General features: G+C 38.1%; 1 protein-coding gene across 3 annotated transcripts in view; it reads left to right on the forward strand.

Annotated features, from left to right (window-relative positions):
* Positions 1 to 19,688, forward strand: part of LOC124610662 (dosage compensation regulator) — a 184,718-nt gene that overhangs the window by 104,297 nt on the left and 60,733 nt on the right. For all 3 annotated transcript variants that reach the window (XM_047140176.1, XM_047140175.1, XM_047140177.1), the window contains 5 exons: positions 6,741 to 6,938; positions 7,032 to 7,245; positions 7,401 to 7,640; positions 7,747 to 7,955; positions 17,123 to 17,237. In XM_047140176.1, the coding sequence (XP_046996132.1) occupies positions 6,741 to 6,938; positions 7,032 to 7,245; positions 7,401 to 7,640; positions 7,747 to 7,955; positions 17,123 to 17,237 (976 nt within the window). The remainder of the gene's footprint in view (positions 1 to 6,740; positions 6,939 to 7,031; positions 7,246 to 7,400; positions 7,641 to 7,746; positions 7,956 to 17,122; positions 17,238 to 19,688) is intronic.

The raw sequence follows: 19,688 nt of genomic DNA on the forward strand, positions 1-19,688 counted from the left end.
TTCCGACCCCGTTCCCAACCCCTTGACTGAGCAAGGTGGCGCAGTGGCTAACACACTGGACTCGCATTCGGGAGGACGGTGGTTCAATCCCGCATCCGGCCATCCTGATTTAGGTTTTCCGTGATTTCCCTAAATTGCTCTAGGCAAATGCTGGGATGGTTCCTTCGAAAGGGCACGGCCGACTTCGTTCCCCATCCTTCTCTAATCCCATGAGACTGGTGATCTCCCTTGTCTTAATAATTCCAAAGTACACGGGTGAGTTTCTTGGATTTTTATATATTATGTACTGCCAAATATAGACTTTTTACTTATTCTCATGACCATAATGGCTACTGCCAATTTCGCTGTAAAATAACGTGTGTCTACCTTCATTCATTAACAGAGAGCGAGATCTTTCTCTTACCGAAAAACAAGAAAAACATCTAAAGTTTTTTAACATTAGAAAATCAAAACTACATTGCTCTACGCTGGGCTACCGCTTCACCTTTTCTCTTTGCTTTTGAAAAAAAATGAAAACAGAAGCAAGGAATGCAAAAGATACGTCATAGCTTCCTGTGCAGGAAGCACAGTTACCCTGTTATGCCTGCATCTAACAGCTACAAAATAAAGAGAGGATCCCGTACTTAGGATTCTTTATTAATTCTTAATTACAATTTATGTATTCTTCCAACTGAATTCAAGCTGCACTTCTGTAACCTTTCTTCATGTTTGACAAGAAATCGGAACATTTTTAGTTCAGATGTTCTGTGTCTGTTCTTTCCACAGTTCATATACTTGCAGGCACTCAGCATGATGATCCGATTCACAGGTCCCACTGCCTCAGAAACAGTTGTTCTTCACAGATTCGAGACTGTGGCAAGACACTTTTGGCTGCTTGTAAGAGGAATTGGACAGGCAGTCTGTTTCTGATGTGATCTAGAGTACTAGTCTTGAATCTATTATTTGTTGCAGTATGTAAAGCATCATGATGCTTGACTACAGAATCAGTAGCTCTGTAACTTAAACTGTCAGATGCTTTCAACATTGTAACATGTCTCTATGTCACTGATTTTTGTCTAATTTGCTGAAAATGTATTTTGAAGCGCACAAAGATAATCTGTCACTAAATTCAGTTACTAATCGCTATCAAAAAATAATCAGTTCTGTGAGTGGTTTTCTTGACTCACCATTGTTCACAAAATGCAAGTGATACCCTTTCACAATGTTTTCATGTTGCTTATACATGCAAAACTACCGACCCAACCCAGCTTCACACAGGTACCACTATCTATCTGTGGCCAGACAACTTATCTGGTGTAGCATATTTTGTTTGCAGGACACTGCTTAGAGTTATGAATGAAATTCAGAGAACAACTTCAATTAAAGGAATATCACCATTTCCTAACAACTTAAGGCGTCTGAACAGGTCACACCAGGAAATTTGTCCAGTGGCATGAATGTTTCGTGTTCTATATTGGTTAAAAATATTTGATTATTTCAAATTACAAGTCTTAAATTACAGTGGAATGATGAGGTGGTTATCTTTTCATTATTGGTCATATTTATTACAATACTTCAAAATTCAGTAACTCACTGTCCACTGTTCTAAGAATCTGCAGTGAATTGAGAGTGTGAATAGAGATTGTTAATCTTAGGGAAACAGAAATTGGCAGTCGTAAATTGTCGTCATATTTCAAAATGCGTTACTCTACTGTCTGTGGAACCATTTTGAAATCCTGTCTGTTCATCCGTAGTAAATATCTGAGTCTCATTCAGAAAGATTGTGCCCATGTGTTTATGATCTTTAAAAGGCCTAAATGCCTTTCTCACCAAGTGGAGATTCATTTACCAATCTACTGTACAATTTGGAAGTGTCTAAACAAATAATCTGTTTCCCCCACCACACAATGAATCACATTCACCCCTATGTTTAAAGGAAAGCAGGAAGTTGAAGTCATCTGTCACACTGCTTTGAAACTTTCTTTATATAAATGAAGCAAACCTGCATCTCACACTGACGTACATTTTCGCAAAATTATTTACTTAATGCATAAATTTTTGCATTATTTACTTAATGCATAAAGAATTGCCCCCCCCCCCCTCCCCCAATGAACCATGGACCTTGCCATTGGTTGCGAGACTTGCGTGCCTCTGCGATACAGATGGCCGTACCGTAGGTGCAACCACAGCGGAGGGGTATCTGTTGAGAGACCAGACAAACATGTGGTTCCTGAAGAGTGGCAGCAGCCTTTTCAGTAGTTGCAGGGGCAACAGTCTGGATGATTGACTGATCTGGCCTTGTAACACTAACCAAAATGACCTTGCTGTGCTGGTACTGCGAACGGCTGAAAGCAAGGGGAAACTACAGCCGTAATTTTTCCTGAGGGCATGAAGCTTTACTGTATGGTTAAATGATGATGGCGTCCCCTTGAATAAAATATTCTGGAGGTGATATAGTTCCCCATTCGGATCTCCGGGCGTGGACTACTCAAGAGGACGTCGTTATCAGGAGAAAGAAAACTGGTGTTCTGCGGATCGGAGTGTGGAATGTCAGATCCCTTAATCAGGCAGGTAGGTTAGAAAACTTAAAAAGGGAAATGGATAGGTTAAATTTAGATATAGTGGGAATTAGTGAAGTTCGGTGGCAGGAGGAACAAGACTTTTGGTCAGGTGAACACAGGGTTATAAATACAAAATCAAATAGGGGTAATGCAGGAGTAGGTTTAATATTGAATAAAAAAATAGGATGATGGCTGGGTGTTGTGTGCTGTCCTTAGGTTAGTTAGCTTTAAGTAGTTCTAAGTTCTAGGGGACTGATGACCGTAGCAGTTAAGTCCCATAGTGCTCAGAGCCATTTGAACTATTTGAAAATAATAGGAGTGCGGGTAAGCTACTACAAACAGCATAGTGAACGCATTATTGTGGCCAAGACAGACACGAAGCCCACACCTACTACAGTAGTACAAGTTTATATGCCAACTAGCTCTGCAGATGATGAAGAAATTGATGAAATGTATGAAGCGATAAAAGAAATTATTCAGGTAGTGAAGGAAGACGAAAATTTAATAGTCATGGCTGACTGGAATTCAAGAGTAGGAAAAGGGAGAGAAGGAAACATAGTAGGTGAATATGGATTTGGGGGAAGAAATGAAGGAGGAAGCCTTCTGGTAGAACTTTGCACAGAGCATAACTTAATCATAGCTAACACTTGGTTCAAGAATCATAATAGAAGGTTGTACACATGGAAGAATCCTGGAAACACTAGAAGGTATCAGATAGATTATATAATGGTAAGACAGAGATTTAGGAACCAGGTATTAAATTGTAAGACATTTTCAGGAGCAGATGTGGTCTCTGACCACAATCTATTGGTTATGAACTGTAGATTAAAAATGAAGAAACTGCAAAAAGGTGGGAATTTAAGGAGATGGGACCTGGACAAACTGATTAAACCAGAGGTCGTACAGAGTTTCAGGGAGAGCATAAGGGAACAATTGTCACAAATGGGGGAAAGAAATACAGTAGAAGAAGAATGGGTAGCTTTGAGGGAAGAAGTACTGAAGGCAGCAGAGGATCAAGTAGGTAAAAAGTACGAGGGCTAGTAGAAATCCTTGGGTAACAGAGGAAATATTGAATTTAATTGATGAAAGGAGAAAATATAAAAATGCAGTAAATGAAGCAGGCAAAAAGGAATACAAAGGTCTCAAAAATGAGATCGACGGGAAGTGCAGAATGGCTAAACAGGCATGGCTAGAGGACAAATGTAACAATGTAGAGGCATATATCACTAGGGTAAGATAGATACTGCTTACAGAAAATTAAAGAGATCTTTGGAGAAGAGAGAACCTCTTGCATGAATATCAAGAGCTCAGATGGAAACCCAGTTCTAAGCAAAGAAGGGAAAGCAGAAATGTGGAAGGAGTATATAGAGGGTCTATACAAGGGCGACATACTTGTACAATATTCTGGAAATGCAAGAGAATGTGAATGAAGACGAAATGGGAGATACGATACTGCGTGAAGAGTTTGACAGAGCACTGAATGACCTGAGTTGAAACAAGGCCCCTGGAGTAGACAACATTCCATTAGAACTACTGACGGCCTTTGGAGAGCCAGTCCTGACAAAACTCTTCCATCTAGTGAGCAAGATGTATGAGACAGGTGAAATACCCTCAGACTTCAAGAAGAATATAACAATTCCAAGCCCAAAGAAAGTAGGTGTTGACAGATGTGAAAATTACCGAACTATCAGTTTAATAATCCACAGCTGCAAAATACTAACACGAATTCTTTACAGACGAATGGAAAAACTGGTAGAAGCCGACCCCGGGGGAGATCAGTTTGGATTCCGTAGAAATATTGGAACACGAGAGGCAATACTGATCTTACGACTTATCTTAGAAGAAAGATTAAGGAAAGGCAAACCTATGTTTCTAGCATCTGTAGACTTACAGAAAGCTTTTGACAACGTTGACTGGAATACTCTCTTTCAAATTCTGAAGGTGGCAGGGGTAAAATATAGGGAGCGAAAGGCTATTTACAATTTGTATAGAAACCAGATGACAGTTATAAGAGTCAAGAGACATGAAATGGAAACAGCAGTTGGGAAGGGAGTGAGACAGGGTTGTAGCCTCTCCCCGATGTTATTCATTCTGTATATTGAGCAAGCAGTAAAGGAAACAAAAGAAAAATTCGGAGTAGGTATTAAAATCCATGGAGAAGAAATAAAAACTTTGAGGTTCGCCGACGACATTGTAATTCTGTCAGAGACAGCAAAGGACTTGGAAGAGCAGTTGAACGGAATGGACAGTGTCTTGAAAGGAGGATATAAGATGAACATCAACAAAAGCAAAACTAGGATAATGGAATGTAGTCGAATTAAACCGGGTGATGCTGAGGGAATTAGATTAGGAAATGAGACTCTTAAGGTAGTAAAGGAGTTTTGCTATTTGGGGAGCAAAAAACTGGTGATGGTCGAAGTAGAGAAGATATAATATGTAGACTGCCAATGGCAAGGAAAGATTTTCTGAAGAAGAGAAATTTGTTAACATGGAGTATAGATTTAAATGTCAGGAAGTCGTTTCTGAAAGTATTTGTATGGAGTGTAGCCATGTACGGAAGTGAAACATGGACGATAAATAGTTTGGACAAGAAGAGAATAGAAGCTTTCGAAATGTGGTGCTACAGAAGAATGCTGAAGATTTGATGGGTAGATCACATAACTAATGATGAGGTATTGAATAGAATTGGGGAGAAGAGCAGTTTGTGGCACAACTTGACAAGAAGAAGGGACCGGTTAGTAGGACATGTTCTGAGGCATCAAGGGATCACAAATTTAGCATTGGAGGGCAGTGTGGAGGGTAAAAATCGTAGAGGGAGATCAAGAGATGAATACACTAAGCAGATTCAGAAGGATGTAGGTTGCAGTAAGTACTGGGAAATGAAGAAGCTTGCACAGGATAGAGTATCATCAAACTAGTCTCAGGACTGAAGACCACAACAACAACAACAACAACATTACGAATTGAAAACCAAAGGTTTTGAATGCACATTTTACGCTATCCATTTGTGTTCTGAAATGATTGCAGTCAACTGGCTGTCACTTGGGTGGCTTCCATATCTCTCATCAGTTATCCAACTGGGAAAGGTGGTGGTATAGTGTAATGTGGAATATGAGTCACATTTAGTTTCTAGCGAGTCTCCACATCCAGCCACATACTGTATCCTTAGAGCACCATACCAGTTGCAAATCTGGTCATACTTGAAGCATCTGAAGTCACTGCTGTTCTCTATAGAGTTAGGACGACTGTTTGCTAGGTGGCAATGGCATTATTTTCACATTGTAACTTCAGTTCATTATACTTCAGCCAATTTGTGTAAAATGTTACAGATTATGCACACAAACCTTCCTCGTAAAACAGTGTACCTATTAGTGAAAAGGTGACTTCAATTTATTTATGTAGAAATAACTCAAAGCAGAATATATACAGGACCATACACAATGGAGCAGCTATTGGTACACAAGTGTGATCAAGATGCCGATTGTGAAATCGATACAATAATATAAAGCTGGAAAAAGAAAAAAAAAAAATTCCAGAATATTTGTGTAAATTTTATGTGGTAACATATAACTAGTGAATACATTGCATATAAAACTTGTTAAAGATACTGGTGGAGCATCTGCTTTTGATAAACTATGGCAGTCAAGAGTAGTTCATAGACGTCACATGTTGTGCTACAGATTGTAAACAGGATATCATAAAAAAATGTACTGACAGCGTAACTTCACCAGTTAGTCCAACTTTGTTGCAGCATGATTGGAGGAAGAAATGGATCAAATCGGCAACTCTGTGTGCTGTAGGGTTAAGCCCCTGCACTGTGTGTGTGTGTGTGTGTGTGTGTGTGTGTGTGTGCGCGTGTTTGCGCTTGCTGTCCATCAGTCAGCTATATGTGAGTGTCTGTTATTCCGAACTTATCACCATCTTGGAATGACTGTATTTTTTGCAGTATAAAACCACACTCATGTGTGCCCCAAATCCCTGTTCACAATGGATACTGGTTTTGGCCAAGCAGCTGACACAAAATTTGTTGAAGTTTTTATTTTTCTTCTCACTAGGATACCGAGACTCAGTCTGAACCCCAAACAAGGAAGCAAATTCTGTGTGAATTTTTTTAGTGATTGTGCAGATTACAATTAAGTCAAGTTAATTTCTGTTATTGGCAAGAAACATAGGGTAAATTTTATGTTCTTGACATTACAGGCTAACATGGATGGAGTGAGTGAAGACCTACAGAAAAGTTTTCGGGAAAGAATGCAAAATGATACTGCTCTACAGAATATGGTAAAAGAACGCAACACATTGCCTGTTGCGTCATGTAAATCTCAGATAATGGAGGCCATTAATGAACATCCTGTGGTCATTATTAGGGGCAACACAGGTTGTGGAAAGACCACACAGGTGAAACGTTTTTTACTTATTGTCGCATTCATAAGTTTTTTCCTTCTAATTTAATATTGTATAACAGGTTTCCCCATTACCATTTTATTTCAGGTTTGTCAGTATATTCTGGATGACTATATTCAGGCAGGTCAGGGAGCATATTGTAATATAGTTATAACCCAGCCACGCCGAATTTCTGCTGTTTCTGTAGCAGATCGTGTTTCTAATGAACGAGGAGAACCGTTGGGAAATAGTGTTGGCTATAGTGTGAGATTTGAATCCTGTCTGCCTCGTCCATATGGTGCAATTATGTTCTGTACAGTTGGTAAGTTTACTTCACTGAGTTTCAGCAGTGTTAGTGTTTTCATCTACATAATAGCAGTATTTACCTACAATGTTTAATATAACATTCCATCCTGGTTTTTCCATTGTTTGATATGCAATATATGTAATATTTAAAGACTCTGTTTCCATCAACAGGAGTTCTGCTAAGGAAGCTGGAAAATGGCCTGCGAGGTGTATCTCATGTAATTGTTGATGAAATTCATGAAAGAGATGTCAATTCAGACTTCATAATGGTTGTGTTAAGGGACATGATCCATACATACCCTGATCTCAGACTTATTCTCATGTCAGCAACGATTGATACAACACTTTTTAGCGAGTATTTCAACAACTGTCCAGTAATTGAAATTCCTGGGCGAGCTTACCCAGTACAAGGTAATGTTAAAATATGATAGGATGGCTGCTAAGACATTTTGAAATAGTTTGAACTCGTAGAACCTGTGGGGGAGACAGTTTCTGATAGTTGCGTTGCTTTTTTCAGAGTATTTCCTTGAGGATAGCATACAAATGTTAAATTTTGTTCCACCACTGGACAATCGCAAGAAACGTAAAGACAAAGATGATTCTGAATTAACTGGCGAGGATCAGGATGAAAACTTAAATAAAGTGATATCAAATGAATACTCACCACAGACACGGAATGCTATGGCACAGCTTAGTGAGAAGGAAATAAGTTTTGAACTTATAGAGGTATGTTGGTTCTTTCATGATGTAGTTGTAACTGTATTTAATGTTTCTGTGAACTGCTTAGAAAATTTAGTACTGCTTTGAGGATTAAAGGGTAAGTGTAAGCTTATTGCTGTGTGAGAACTGCAGAATGATAATTACTGTCTGCCTACTGACTCACTTTTTTTCACTTGTAGGAACAAAATTATACATTATTATACTGTTATATGAGGAGAAGTCAAAAAGTGAAGGGACCTTTGAGAAAATGAATATTTATTCTAATGATAGAAAACTGAAATGTACAGTATTTTTCTAAGTAATCTCTCTGCATTAAACGCTCTCCAGTGTTTCACAAATTTTTGATCTCGTCTGAACAAAAGTTTTTTGGTTTCACCTGTAACCAATTTTAACTGCATCAGTGATTTCTGCATCGGTTGCAAATCTTCTTCCCCCGAGTGCTTCCTTCAGTGGTCCATACATGTGGAAATCGCTTGGAGCCAGGCCTGGACTGTATGGTGGTGTTCCAGCAATTCGAATCCCACCTCCTTGATTGTTTCAGCCATACCTTTGGCAGAATGTGGCTGAACATTATGTTGCTGCAGGATGACACCTTTTCACAGTTTTCCATGACATTTGGATGTGATTGCAGGTTTCAGATTAGTTTGCAGCACATTACAATAGTTCTCACTGTTCACAGTGCCTTCTGGAACCAAAAAGTGAATCACTGCCCTCATTTCCTTCTTTTTGGTGCAAATTGACAACGGAGCTGCAGTGTTTTGTGGTCTGCTACAGTAGGGTGACTAACATGGGAATAAGAATGATATGTTACATAGAATTGTTGTAGACAACTGTACTTCAGTCTTGGATACCAGCAGTGTTACCAAGCCCTACAGGGAGAAATTGCCAAAGTCCCTTTACATTTTGCTTTCCCCTCATATATTGGTTGTGTTTTCCATGCTGCATAGATTTTACTTTTAGTTCATTGTTCATCCTTTGGTAGTGATATGTATGACTTGCAAGACCCACTGTTTTGAGGGCTATCTTGTCTTCAGTGTATAATGTTGGATCCACTCTGTAGTCACATGAAGGCACCAGAGATGCTTTGGATTATGCTTTGCCTTTTCCAGGCACTGCAAATTCCTTATGTGGTGCAAGACCTCAGATTCGTTACTTGGCAGGAGGTGGCAGCTAGAATTTGTGGCTTGTATGTATTGGGGGGGGGGGGGGGGGTATTAATCTTTGCAGCGGACTCATGTTGTCATGCATGTGTTTAGTTGTATCTGCATAGAGAGGTGTGGTTTGAAATTGATAGGAATTATACTTTGAAGATAGCAACTTACAGTCCTGATAGATGAGGAAAACTATGTTCAAGAAGGAATTTTTGGGGAGGTCAAGCAAGGAATGTTTGAAAGAAATTAGTGGGCACTTTCATTCAAGTTTTAGTTGAAAGTTCTTTCAGTGTGCCAGTTCAAAGTAGTTTTGTTTTCAAACAAGCTTCCATTGTTGAGTCACTGTGTTACTTCAAGGACAAGGAATGATATCATTGCCTTGGATATCACATTTCAGTGCAGAAGACTTAGGATGAGGGCAGACTGAAGAAGTCTGAATGACCACAGATCATATTCCAGATACTGATGTACATGAAGAAGAATCCAAACAGAACAACATGTAATTGTAGATGAGAACATTTCACCTCAAGAATATTATTTGTTCTTTCTAACATATTCTGTGATGAAAACATGAAGAAACAAGCTAATCTGTATTCCCAGTATTGCATAAGGAAGTTACGAAGCATGGAATCCCCTTTCCTTCATGTACATTGAACGCGCTTTATGCTTCGTGGTGAAACATTTTGTGAAAAAGAATTGTTGCTTTCTCACAAATTTTGTTCCTGTAGACCAATTTTTCTTCTTTTTTTTAAAAAAATGAGGTTATATGAACATTGCTTTATCAAAGTATATATTGAGTTGAGAACAAGATTTTTAACCAGTTCACTTCACCTGCTTCATTGCTTTCAGCAGTTGATGCCTCTTCCTTTGATTGTTGTAACTGGCTGAAAATGAGATGCTGATAGAAGGATAATTCCATTAATGTAGCCCACACAGTATATAGAGTTGAATTTTTCACTTTTGATGTGATTAAAAGTTATTGTTAATGGCTAGTTACAGACACACTAGATTCTTTTAAATGCAAGCCAACGAATAGTTGCATACTGCACTTATTCATAGTTATTGCTGTAAAGTTATAGTGTAGTAAACCTAACCTCAACCACATAACTAGTAATGTTTAGTATGGAATGACGATGATGATGATCATCATGATCATGATCTTCATAGATCCAGAGTTAAATGCTATGTAAAGTGGCAGCACTGCCCCACTGGAATAACACAGTGATTTTCAAGTTGAGCAGACACACCAAAATTAAAGAATATTACACTGTAAACATATGTTCTCATTGATTATTGCTGTCCTGGTAGGTCATTGTTGAGATCTAACACAGTCAACCACATGACATGAAGATTCACAATAAGAAGTAACTAGAATGTAGTGTCATTGAGTTACTAAGAAACAAATGACTGGACATACCCGACTTCGGCATTGTACATTCTGTTGAACTGTTCCCTCTACTGGATGGGCTGTAGTGAACTTTGCTGTACCAATCAACAGAGTTGTAAGAACAAACTGTTTTATGTAATACTCTCAAAATGGGCTTGATTGGTTTTGATTGAACTGCAACCCTTAATTAAAATCTGGCTTATGAAAATGTTACTGGTTAGAAATTTAGAAAAATTTATAGATACTATTATGCTTGTGGGGTGTGAATCGCCTTGTTTGGATGTATGAGTGCCATATTGAAAATCATAGTAAATTAAATGAAACTATTAATTAGTGCCATGCATTATATTGTACAGAAAAATTAAGTTAAAAGTAGGTACTTAAAGAGTAGAATCTAACAGTGGTTAGGGAAAAACTGCAATGAAAATTGGTAACAGCTCAGAACTTAAAAGTTTAATTATTTCAGAAGGTAATTAGTTTCAGGTAATTTAAAATGTTGCTGGAAGATTGAAATTTTGAATGGTGTTGGCCATTGTATTGGATTCTGCTTATTAGGCACTTACTGAGATGTGGTATTAATTTCAGTGATCTGTAACTTTTAATAAACATAATCTATAATCAAACTAAATGATATTAGTGGAATCAGTACAGTGAGAAGAATAAACTGAACAATGAATTTAAATTCAACCTTGCTTGATAATTGATTTGCAGGTTTTCATGTACCTGCAACATCTTACATAAACTGTATCAGAGAGATAACGAAGTTCAAAAAAGAAAAAAAAATTGATAGTTATTGGAAGCCGATGACATAACATAGGGAGGTACCCACTCATTTCATCTTAACTTTAAAGAAGGAAGTACAAACTGTTCCTTAACGTAAATATTATTAATTACTGTAAACATGCTTAAGATTTTCTGCAGCTGGAAATGTTGTTAAGCAGCTGATTTTCTCTGTAACAGTTTAGAACTATTCAGTGTTAACCAGAGCTGCTGCAATTTTTTTCAGTTGGTGGAAATTTTTGCATTTCCTCTTAATTATCTGCCAACAATACTTTCCCGTAGTTCATCAGCGAGCAATATTATGGTGCTACCGACAGCATCTGATAAATAAGTTAACGTATTTCGAGACTCTAGGGGGATTCTACTATGCTTCCTCTGGGTACACTCAGTAACAGAGCATTGGTCATCCAGTGTAACATACTATTAGCCAAATATTCACTGAGCCAACAGCATAGCTGCAAAGAGACTTTGTGATCATAACTTGGCTGTTAATCAAGAATGTGTTACTGTGGTTGAATGCCTTTCGGAAATCTAGGAAAATGTAATTTAAATTTCACATGCCTCTACTGTTTGCAACATATATATAAAAAAAGGCAATCAGTGTTTTGCGTAAGTATTATTATTATTATTATTATTATTATTATTTTCCACTCTCAGGCACATCACAATATTTGAACTTAGAATATGCTCAAGGATCCTGCAGTGGGCAGATTTTAGTGATTTTATTCTGCATGTCCGTGACATTTCCCAGATAATTCTTTTCATATTTTGAGAAACAGGAGAAGTGTACTATTTTTTTTTCAGTAATGTGGGACTGTTTGCTGTTTATGCGAGATACATGCAAACTTGGAAAGTGGCCAACTCCAGAGTGCAACCAGTATAAAATCTAAATGGAATTCCATCAGTGCCTCTTTCGCTTGTTCACTTCAAATAGTATAGATCATTTTTCAACATCAGTCATGCTTATTACCAATATGTAATTTTTTGGTCTGTGTAATGTTCACATTGCTTTGGTGGTATTCAAATACAGGTTTTAAAAAGTTTTCGATGGTGTTGAGCCACAGTCATGCAGTACTTCTTAAAAGAGTAAACTGTCGTTTGACTTTGTGTTACTATATTTATCTGCTTTACTATTCAGATTTTTGCTTGTATGCCATTACCAATAACTTGGTAGATCATAATGATGTCATATCTGTTAAGGCAGTCCAAAGCAGGCGAACTAGACTAACACATCTTGATCTTGGACTACCTTAACACATATGACGTAATAGTTGTCTAGTGAATTTAGCATTGTACTTGGTACAATTACATTACATCCTAGATATGTTAGGCTTGATTACCTGCTTTGGACTGCCTTAACAAATATGACATAATAATGGCCCAATAGCTTTTAGCATTGTTCTTGATAATGGCAGAAAAGCCAAAAATCTAAATAGTACAGAAATGTAATAATACACAGTCAAATGGCTGTTTACTCTTTCAAAGAACATGTTTTAAAGTGAATTTAGTATGTCTGCCTTCTGTCTGCAGTTTTATCACCACACTGTGATTCACACTCCTTACCTGTATAGTGCAACTTTCCAAGTCTCCACTGAATAATATATATTGAGGAGTCTACAGCTGAACTTATTATAGAATCAGTGAAATCTCTGGTTTAGATGCTCCACTCAGCTCCAGGTCAGAGGGTTCTAATCAGTGCTTAGAATGATGATGCAAATCGACAGATGTGCTGAGACTGCACAAATGAAGCTAGCTGTCATCACCAATTCTCTGGATAGAACCAAGAATGACATCAGAACGCAAGCAAACGTCACTGGTGATGACATTAGCAACTGATGGCAACCAGTGCTTCCAGTAGATCATGGGATGGTCTCTTCCAATCAGTAGGCACTCCTCCCGAGATACACACTGAGTACATATTTGATTCATCGTCCTCTCATGGCACAATTGCTGTAGGAGGGCCCATAATGGGTCGGACATTGGTACAGTCTACTGCTAAAAGCCCCTTTCTCCCATCTTTTGGTGCCCTGTCTTTGACAGAGGAGAGACTGTTACACTAGCAGGAGATGCAAATCTAAATGACTCTGTCTCATCTTTGGGAGACAATGCCTCAGATCTGTTTGTTAAAAGTGTAAGACTGTCTTGTTGGTCATTGGCCACATCCTTACTTGCAAAATAGCTTCATGTCTTGGAACAGTTCACCACCCACTATTGGTGTGATGACTTGGTGCCAGACCAACGTTCTCTGTGGAACATGACAGCTGGCAAGCTCTCTGGCATATTCGCAACAGGAGTTTGTTCTTTCCATCACCAATACAATTGGCCAATGTAGCTTCCATCTATTTGCGAACAGCAAACGAAGCTTTCATCACAATCCCTCAGTGGCCACAACTGTAGCTATATCTGCTTTTGCACTGTGCTCTTTCAAAGAGAAAAGTAGAGAATTTAAAGCCAAAACCAGATAATGCTTAAAAATTAGCACTACTAATAAATATTTCACCACGTAATGCTAAATTATCCTGTAGGCAATAATTTTTGTTCTTCGTGACACTGCTAAACAGTATGTAGCAACAACAGTAATTTAAACCTGTTAAACTTCCACTGAGGCTCTGCCATATGTCATACCTCAATTTGACATATGTTTCAGCATTGATTTGCACCAATAAATAACCAAAGTTCCAGCAAGTAATGGTGTGGCATGGTTTCTTGGTTCCCATCATGTAATTGTAACTGCAAATCAAAAGGCTTATTATTCATTTTTGACTGGTTACTGAGGGTTTACTGCATACATAGCATGCGTTGGATGTCACCCATGATTCAGCCTGGTACTAAGATTACTTCTAGACTGTAAGAAATACACACTACGTACTCAAAAGTGCCCAGACACAGCTATATAATGTGGAATTTAGCATTATGTGTCATGAGAGGTGTAGCCAGCAATATAAATGGAAGTGGAGAGTATTATGTCATTAATAGAGAAGCAGTAACAGCAGAATAAATTGGTCCACAGAGTTCAGTGACTTCGAACATTGACTCGTCTTTGGATACTGCCCGAGTAACATATCCATAACATTTTTGAATCCTTCTAAAACTATCCAAGTTGACTGTTGATAGTATGATTGGGAACTGAAAATTAAGGAAAAACCACACGTAAACCAATACCAGGCAGACCTTACGTACAGAAGAAAGGGGCATGGAGGTTCTAAAAAATATCACATGAAATCAGGGGGAAGAATCACTCATGAGTGCCAGAGTGTTACCACCAGTCAATCTAGCACAGTAATAGTGTGTATGGTGTGAAAAATACTGGGGTACCAAGGTCAAGCAGCTCCTTAAAGAGCCACAAATTTCCTTATTAGTTGTAAGCAAAGTTTGAGAGGGTTTAAAGGGTGATGCCACTGGACAGTGAAGACTGGAAATGAGTGATTTAGAGTGATACCATGTCACAAACATTAATAATTTAAGGTATATGAAAATTGCAGTTGAAGTTGCTGTTAAGAAATGTTTTAATTTTTACTGCCAGTTACATTCTGTGAACACCCGTAAGTGGCGAGTCTTGAGGACCTTGCCGAGACTGTTGGTACATGTGAACAGTTTCAGTAGCATGTGGTTTTTGGAAGGGAATAGTAGCACTGTCTTCCCCAATTGTTGATCACAATGCTGTTGAACTGTTGTCTCAAAAACTAACATTCCTTTCCATTTTTATCAGTTAATTCTGGTCACTTCTGGTAACATGGATGGGCATACTCTGTAGGACCTCTGGAAATGTCATGTGTTAAAGACAGTGTGTGAACCAACCATTATACCATGATGTCCGATTTGAAGACTGACGAGATATTTTCATAATTCACTCTTTGTCAGCTGGTGAAATGGTTACATAGTAGAGTCAGTGAAAGATCACCTCCCACAGCTGGCAGCTGTGTTGCCAGCTTTCAGCTGTGTTGCCAGCTTTCAGCTGTGTTGCCAGCTTTCAGCTGTGAAGCCAGCTTTCAGCTGTGAATTGCAAATGGGGGCAAGCAAGGTGAAAGAATAGTCTTACAGAATTATGAAGATACTGAGGCCGTGCCATAGGGACTTATACAAGTTTGGTTGATGGCTTAAGGTAGACACAGGAAACTGCCACTTCAAGCCCACTGCTAGTGTCATTGATCTTCTTTCACCACCTGTGCTACAGAAAGCTTTAGTAGAGTTGAAGTAGTAGTAGTAGTAAAGATCAGTAAAATAAAAAATAAAAATAGTTGAGGCATTGGTCTCTGCATTGACAAACCCATGCTTCGAAACAGTTTCTTACCTGCCCTTTTCCATAGATTCACTGCTGTATAACATTAGCAAGATTCTGCCTCCAGTTCTTATAAAATTTTTGGGCAGAAGAAATTTTTGTCATATTAAGATTCTGTTTTATTCATAGTTACAAAAACTGTAAAAGCTTTTCTGAAGTAATAAAAAATTTGGATGTTGTAGAACCAAATGCATTGAGCTAAAGGATCTTTGGAGAAATTTTTGTTTTTGTAAAAGATATTTTCCATACTTTACAAAACTTATCAATCCATTTTCGCACCAGCACAGCCATTAAACTACATTTTTATAATGAGTTTTTCTTGTATTACAATAAGAACCCTGATTGGAATATTGGAATGGGTATACAAGGGGTCCTAGGAAGGATAGTCAATATTCAGGGATATGATACAAACAATAATTTGAAACAGAAAACTTCATATGGCATATGCCCTGTTCCTAATGGTTTCAGAGATAGAACACATTAACTGGGATATACGTTTTTGTTTATTTTTTGTATTCCTCAATACATTTTCAGGTGTACACATGTAAATTAGTGAGTAAACATTACAGCGTGTGTTTTGCAAAGTATAAATAGAAAAATACGAATCTTCAACACATTCACCTCAAAGCATTATCATACTCTTCACATTACAGCTGTTGTACAGTTAATGATAAATGTTCAAATATCCCACTGACAACTTCAGTGAATATGTGCACTCTTGTGAGACGATGTTGCATTGCTTGTGTGAGGGCCTCTGGACATTCCCTAATAAGGGCAGCACTTCCATGATGCGACCAAGTGGTTCATCTTGCTTATTCACCTTTCATTTGTATGTCTTGGACTTTATCTGACTCCATAAACAAAAATCAGATGGCATAAAGTCTGGCGATCTTGATGGTTAGTTAATTATACTGCAGTGACCAAGAGGTAGGGTGGGTAACACACGAATGTGTGTGCCAGTAGACAAAAAACAAATGTACATTAAATGTGTTCTATCTCAGAAAGCATTCAGAACAGGGCATATGAACATATGAAGTTCTTTCCTTCAGTTGATCATTCGTGTCAGACCGTCTGCGGTGGCCGAGCGGTTCTAGGCGCTTCAGTCCCGAGCCGCGCAACTGCTACGGTCGCAGGTTCGAATCCTGCCTCGGGCATGGATGTGTGTAATGTCCTAAGTTCTAGCGGACTGATGACCTCAGATGTTAAGTCCCACAGTGCTCAGAGCCATTTTTAGCATTCGTGTCATATCCTTGAATATTGACCATTCCTCCTGGGATACTGTGTAGAGACAAAACACAGACAGTATTATTGATCAAACAGTGGGCACATAAATAAGGAGGGTTTGTGTACTCAGTGCTCTCAAGAAGTAATTTAAAACTGAATCTGTGCTTTTTTGTAAGACTGTCATTTGCTTAATATTTCAACAGAAAGAATTTTCTTCTCTTATGACATACAGTTGCTGATTGAGTGTAACTTGGTACCAATGAATCCTCACAAAGAAATTTAAATTAATGCTTTGGATTGTATGATAATGTCATGTTTTGTTAAAAATTGCTGTTTCACTTTTCACGAACAGGGACTGCTGAAATACATTAAAGGACTGGATATTCCTGGAGCTGTATTAATTTTTCTTCCTGGATGGAATTTAATATTTGCTCTGATGCGGCATTTGCAGCAGCATCCTGTGTTTGGTAAGTGTCTTGAAATAAGCATTACATTTTAATGAATTTACAGTAATTAAAATGTTTCACAGTAAACATTTTTACAAGTACAAATAAAAACGTCAGTGGCAGAAGAGTAATGTGATAAAGGTGCAGAAACCTATGTTAACTTTGACATCTCAGAAATTGATAAATTTTCTTAGAGTTCAGAAGGGAAAGCTAACCTGTGGAGCTGGTCAAGCTAGAACACACGGATCTGGTGTGGTAAGCGGCTAAGCACAGTAACTGAATATTTATTGGTTTACTTAGTTTACACTGGTGTACAGAATATTCATATTTTCTTTTTCTTAAAATATTAAAACCAATAATCCTTAAAACATTAATATCATGCAAAAATATTATAACATCTTTTAAAATATTTAAAAGTAATTTCTGAAATTCTAAATTAACCAAAATTTCCCTTCATTTTAACTTTAGAACTAATAACCTTTAAACAAAATATTATAGTGATCCAAGGTATTTAGAATAATCACCAAAATTGTAGATTGCCCAGGTTTCATTTTCGTTTAAACATTAAAGCCAATATCCTCAAAAATTTTAAACCATCCAAGGTGTTCTTTCTAAACCTAATAAGCTTAAGTTCAGAAACTCTTTCACTTAGTGCCCCATAACTGGTCACAGGGATATTCAGTTGTGAATGACTTCATGCCAGTCAAGCAATCTGGTTGTGAGAAAGCAAAGGTTACAGTAGTTACAGAATAACTAATAACAAATTTAATTGTAATTTTCTGAAGCATACACATCTCCTTTCATCAGTACATGGCTCACTTTACTGCAGTCCCAAGCTAAGGACAAACTCATAAACAACAAATTATCACTTTCAGTCTTAACTAACTTTACGGTCACCGTGCCGCTTGAACATGAGGCAATTTGGAGCAAATACAGTTTAACACCTTGATAGGATTGATTGTAATCACAGAAATTAACTAACTCCCTCAATTGCAAATTTCGGCCAGTGGAACCTGCAAACTTGTACCCTCATCACTAAGTGCCCTGAAGCTCACATCACTTCTCAAGAATATCATGCACACAGTTCAGCATGATTTACACACCCGGAAAGTCTAAATCAGAAAGGCATCCAATTAACCACACATACATGGAAATTTGCAGATCAGTGCCACGGTACAATTTTGTGACACTACAGTCAATGAGTAGCCCAACTCGCTCTTCAGCACAACATCCCACATGATGTGTCCCATAGGAAATAGGAAAAATGCTCCCGAGACTTGCTAACCGAAAACAGCTCAATTTACAGAATAAACCTGCATACAATTGGAGTCGATCAGACAGATGAATTGCTACATCTAGCCAAGGCGAATGGTCCAGTTTAAATTCAAATTTGAATGCTGACACTGGCCAAAATCTGAAAGAGTCCAAAGCACTAATACCAATGTGATGTGCTCCTTGCTATCCACTGAGTAAACAGCAACTGGGCCGCTGACCCATCATTCGGACAATGCTGTAGCATTCCCGCGCTTGCAATCCACAACTAGCATGTGCCCAACTGTTGCTACATGGCTTACTCTGCCCTCTGTCATCCAGTCCAACAGTCACCACAGGATCGCCTGGTGCACACGTAGAACTGCTATCCACGTTTGGCATCTCTGACCACAGAACAATTTTTCTTTGTGTAAAGGTTTGCTGATGCCAGAAATTGACACAGTCACAAGTATACTTCGCAGAAGTACAAACTGAAAATCATATGGCCGTATCAGATAATGTGCATTTGACAGCGTTGTATGCATTATTTATCTGGTGGATTTTAGTACCACCTTTTATGCGTGACGTTCAGTTGTGTCAAAAATCTTAGCAACAAATTAATGTTAATTGTGTTGACTGATCTGTGATCTGTGCAATACTGGTAGTGTCCATGGCAAAGCTTTTGGAATCATCACAAGGTCTTCAACATGTGAGAGAACGAGTGTATAGGCTACAGAATAATAGATATACAGTAACAAAAAGCGGTATGAAAATTTTGAATGTTTGAAGTGGTTAGACATTCTCTAAAGCCCAACAGGTTTAGTGCTGATCACTCTGTAAAAATAAATGGAAGATTATCTTTTTAAACAAATGCTCAAAACATTCTGTTTGCACAACCAACCATTTTTCTTAAATTGACGACAAAATGCTGTGCCAAGTAGAGTGTTCTTTCTGACATTCTTTTCTATGTGCAACTGCCGCTGCAACATTGCTACTTCTCAGATCATCAGTTCACTCCAGCTTTTGGCTAATAGTCAAGTTTCTTTGTATGTCTCAAATATTTCTCACATTAGAAAATAAAATAAAAAACTACCCAGGCGCGAATAGCGCTTGCGCACTGAGGGTTCCGTACAAGCTTGATTGTACACATACACAGTTCATCCATTCTGGGAATGGGAGAATGGAAGAATATCCTTCTGTTTGGCCTATTATTGATATTTA

The sequence above is a fragment of the Schistocerca americana genome, chromosome 1 (genome assembly GCF_021461395.2).
Source record: "Schistocerca americana isolate TAMUIC-IGC-003095 chromosome 1, iqSchAmer2.1, whole genome shotgun sequence".
Lineage (NCBI taxonomy): Eukaryota > Metazoa > Arthropoda > Insecta > Orthoptera > Acrididae > Schistocerca > Schistocerca americana.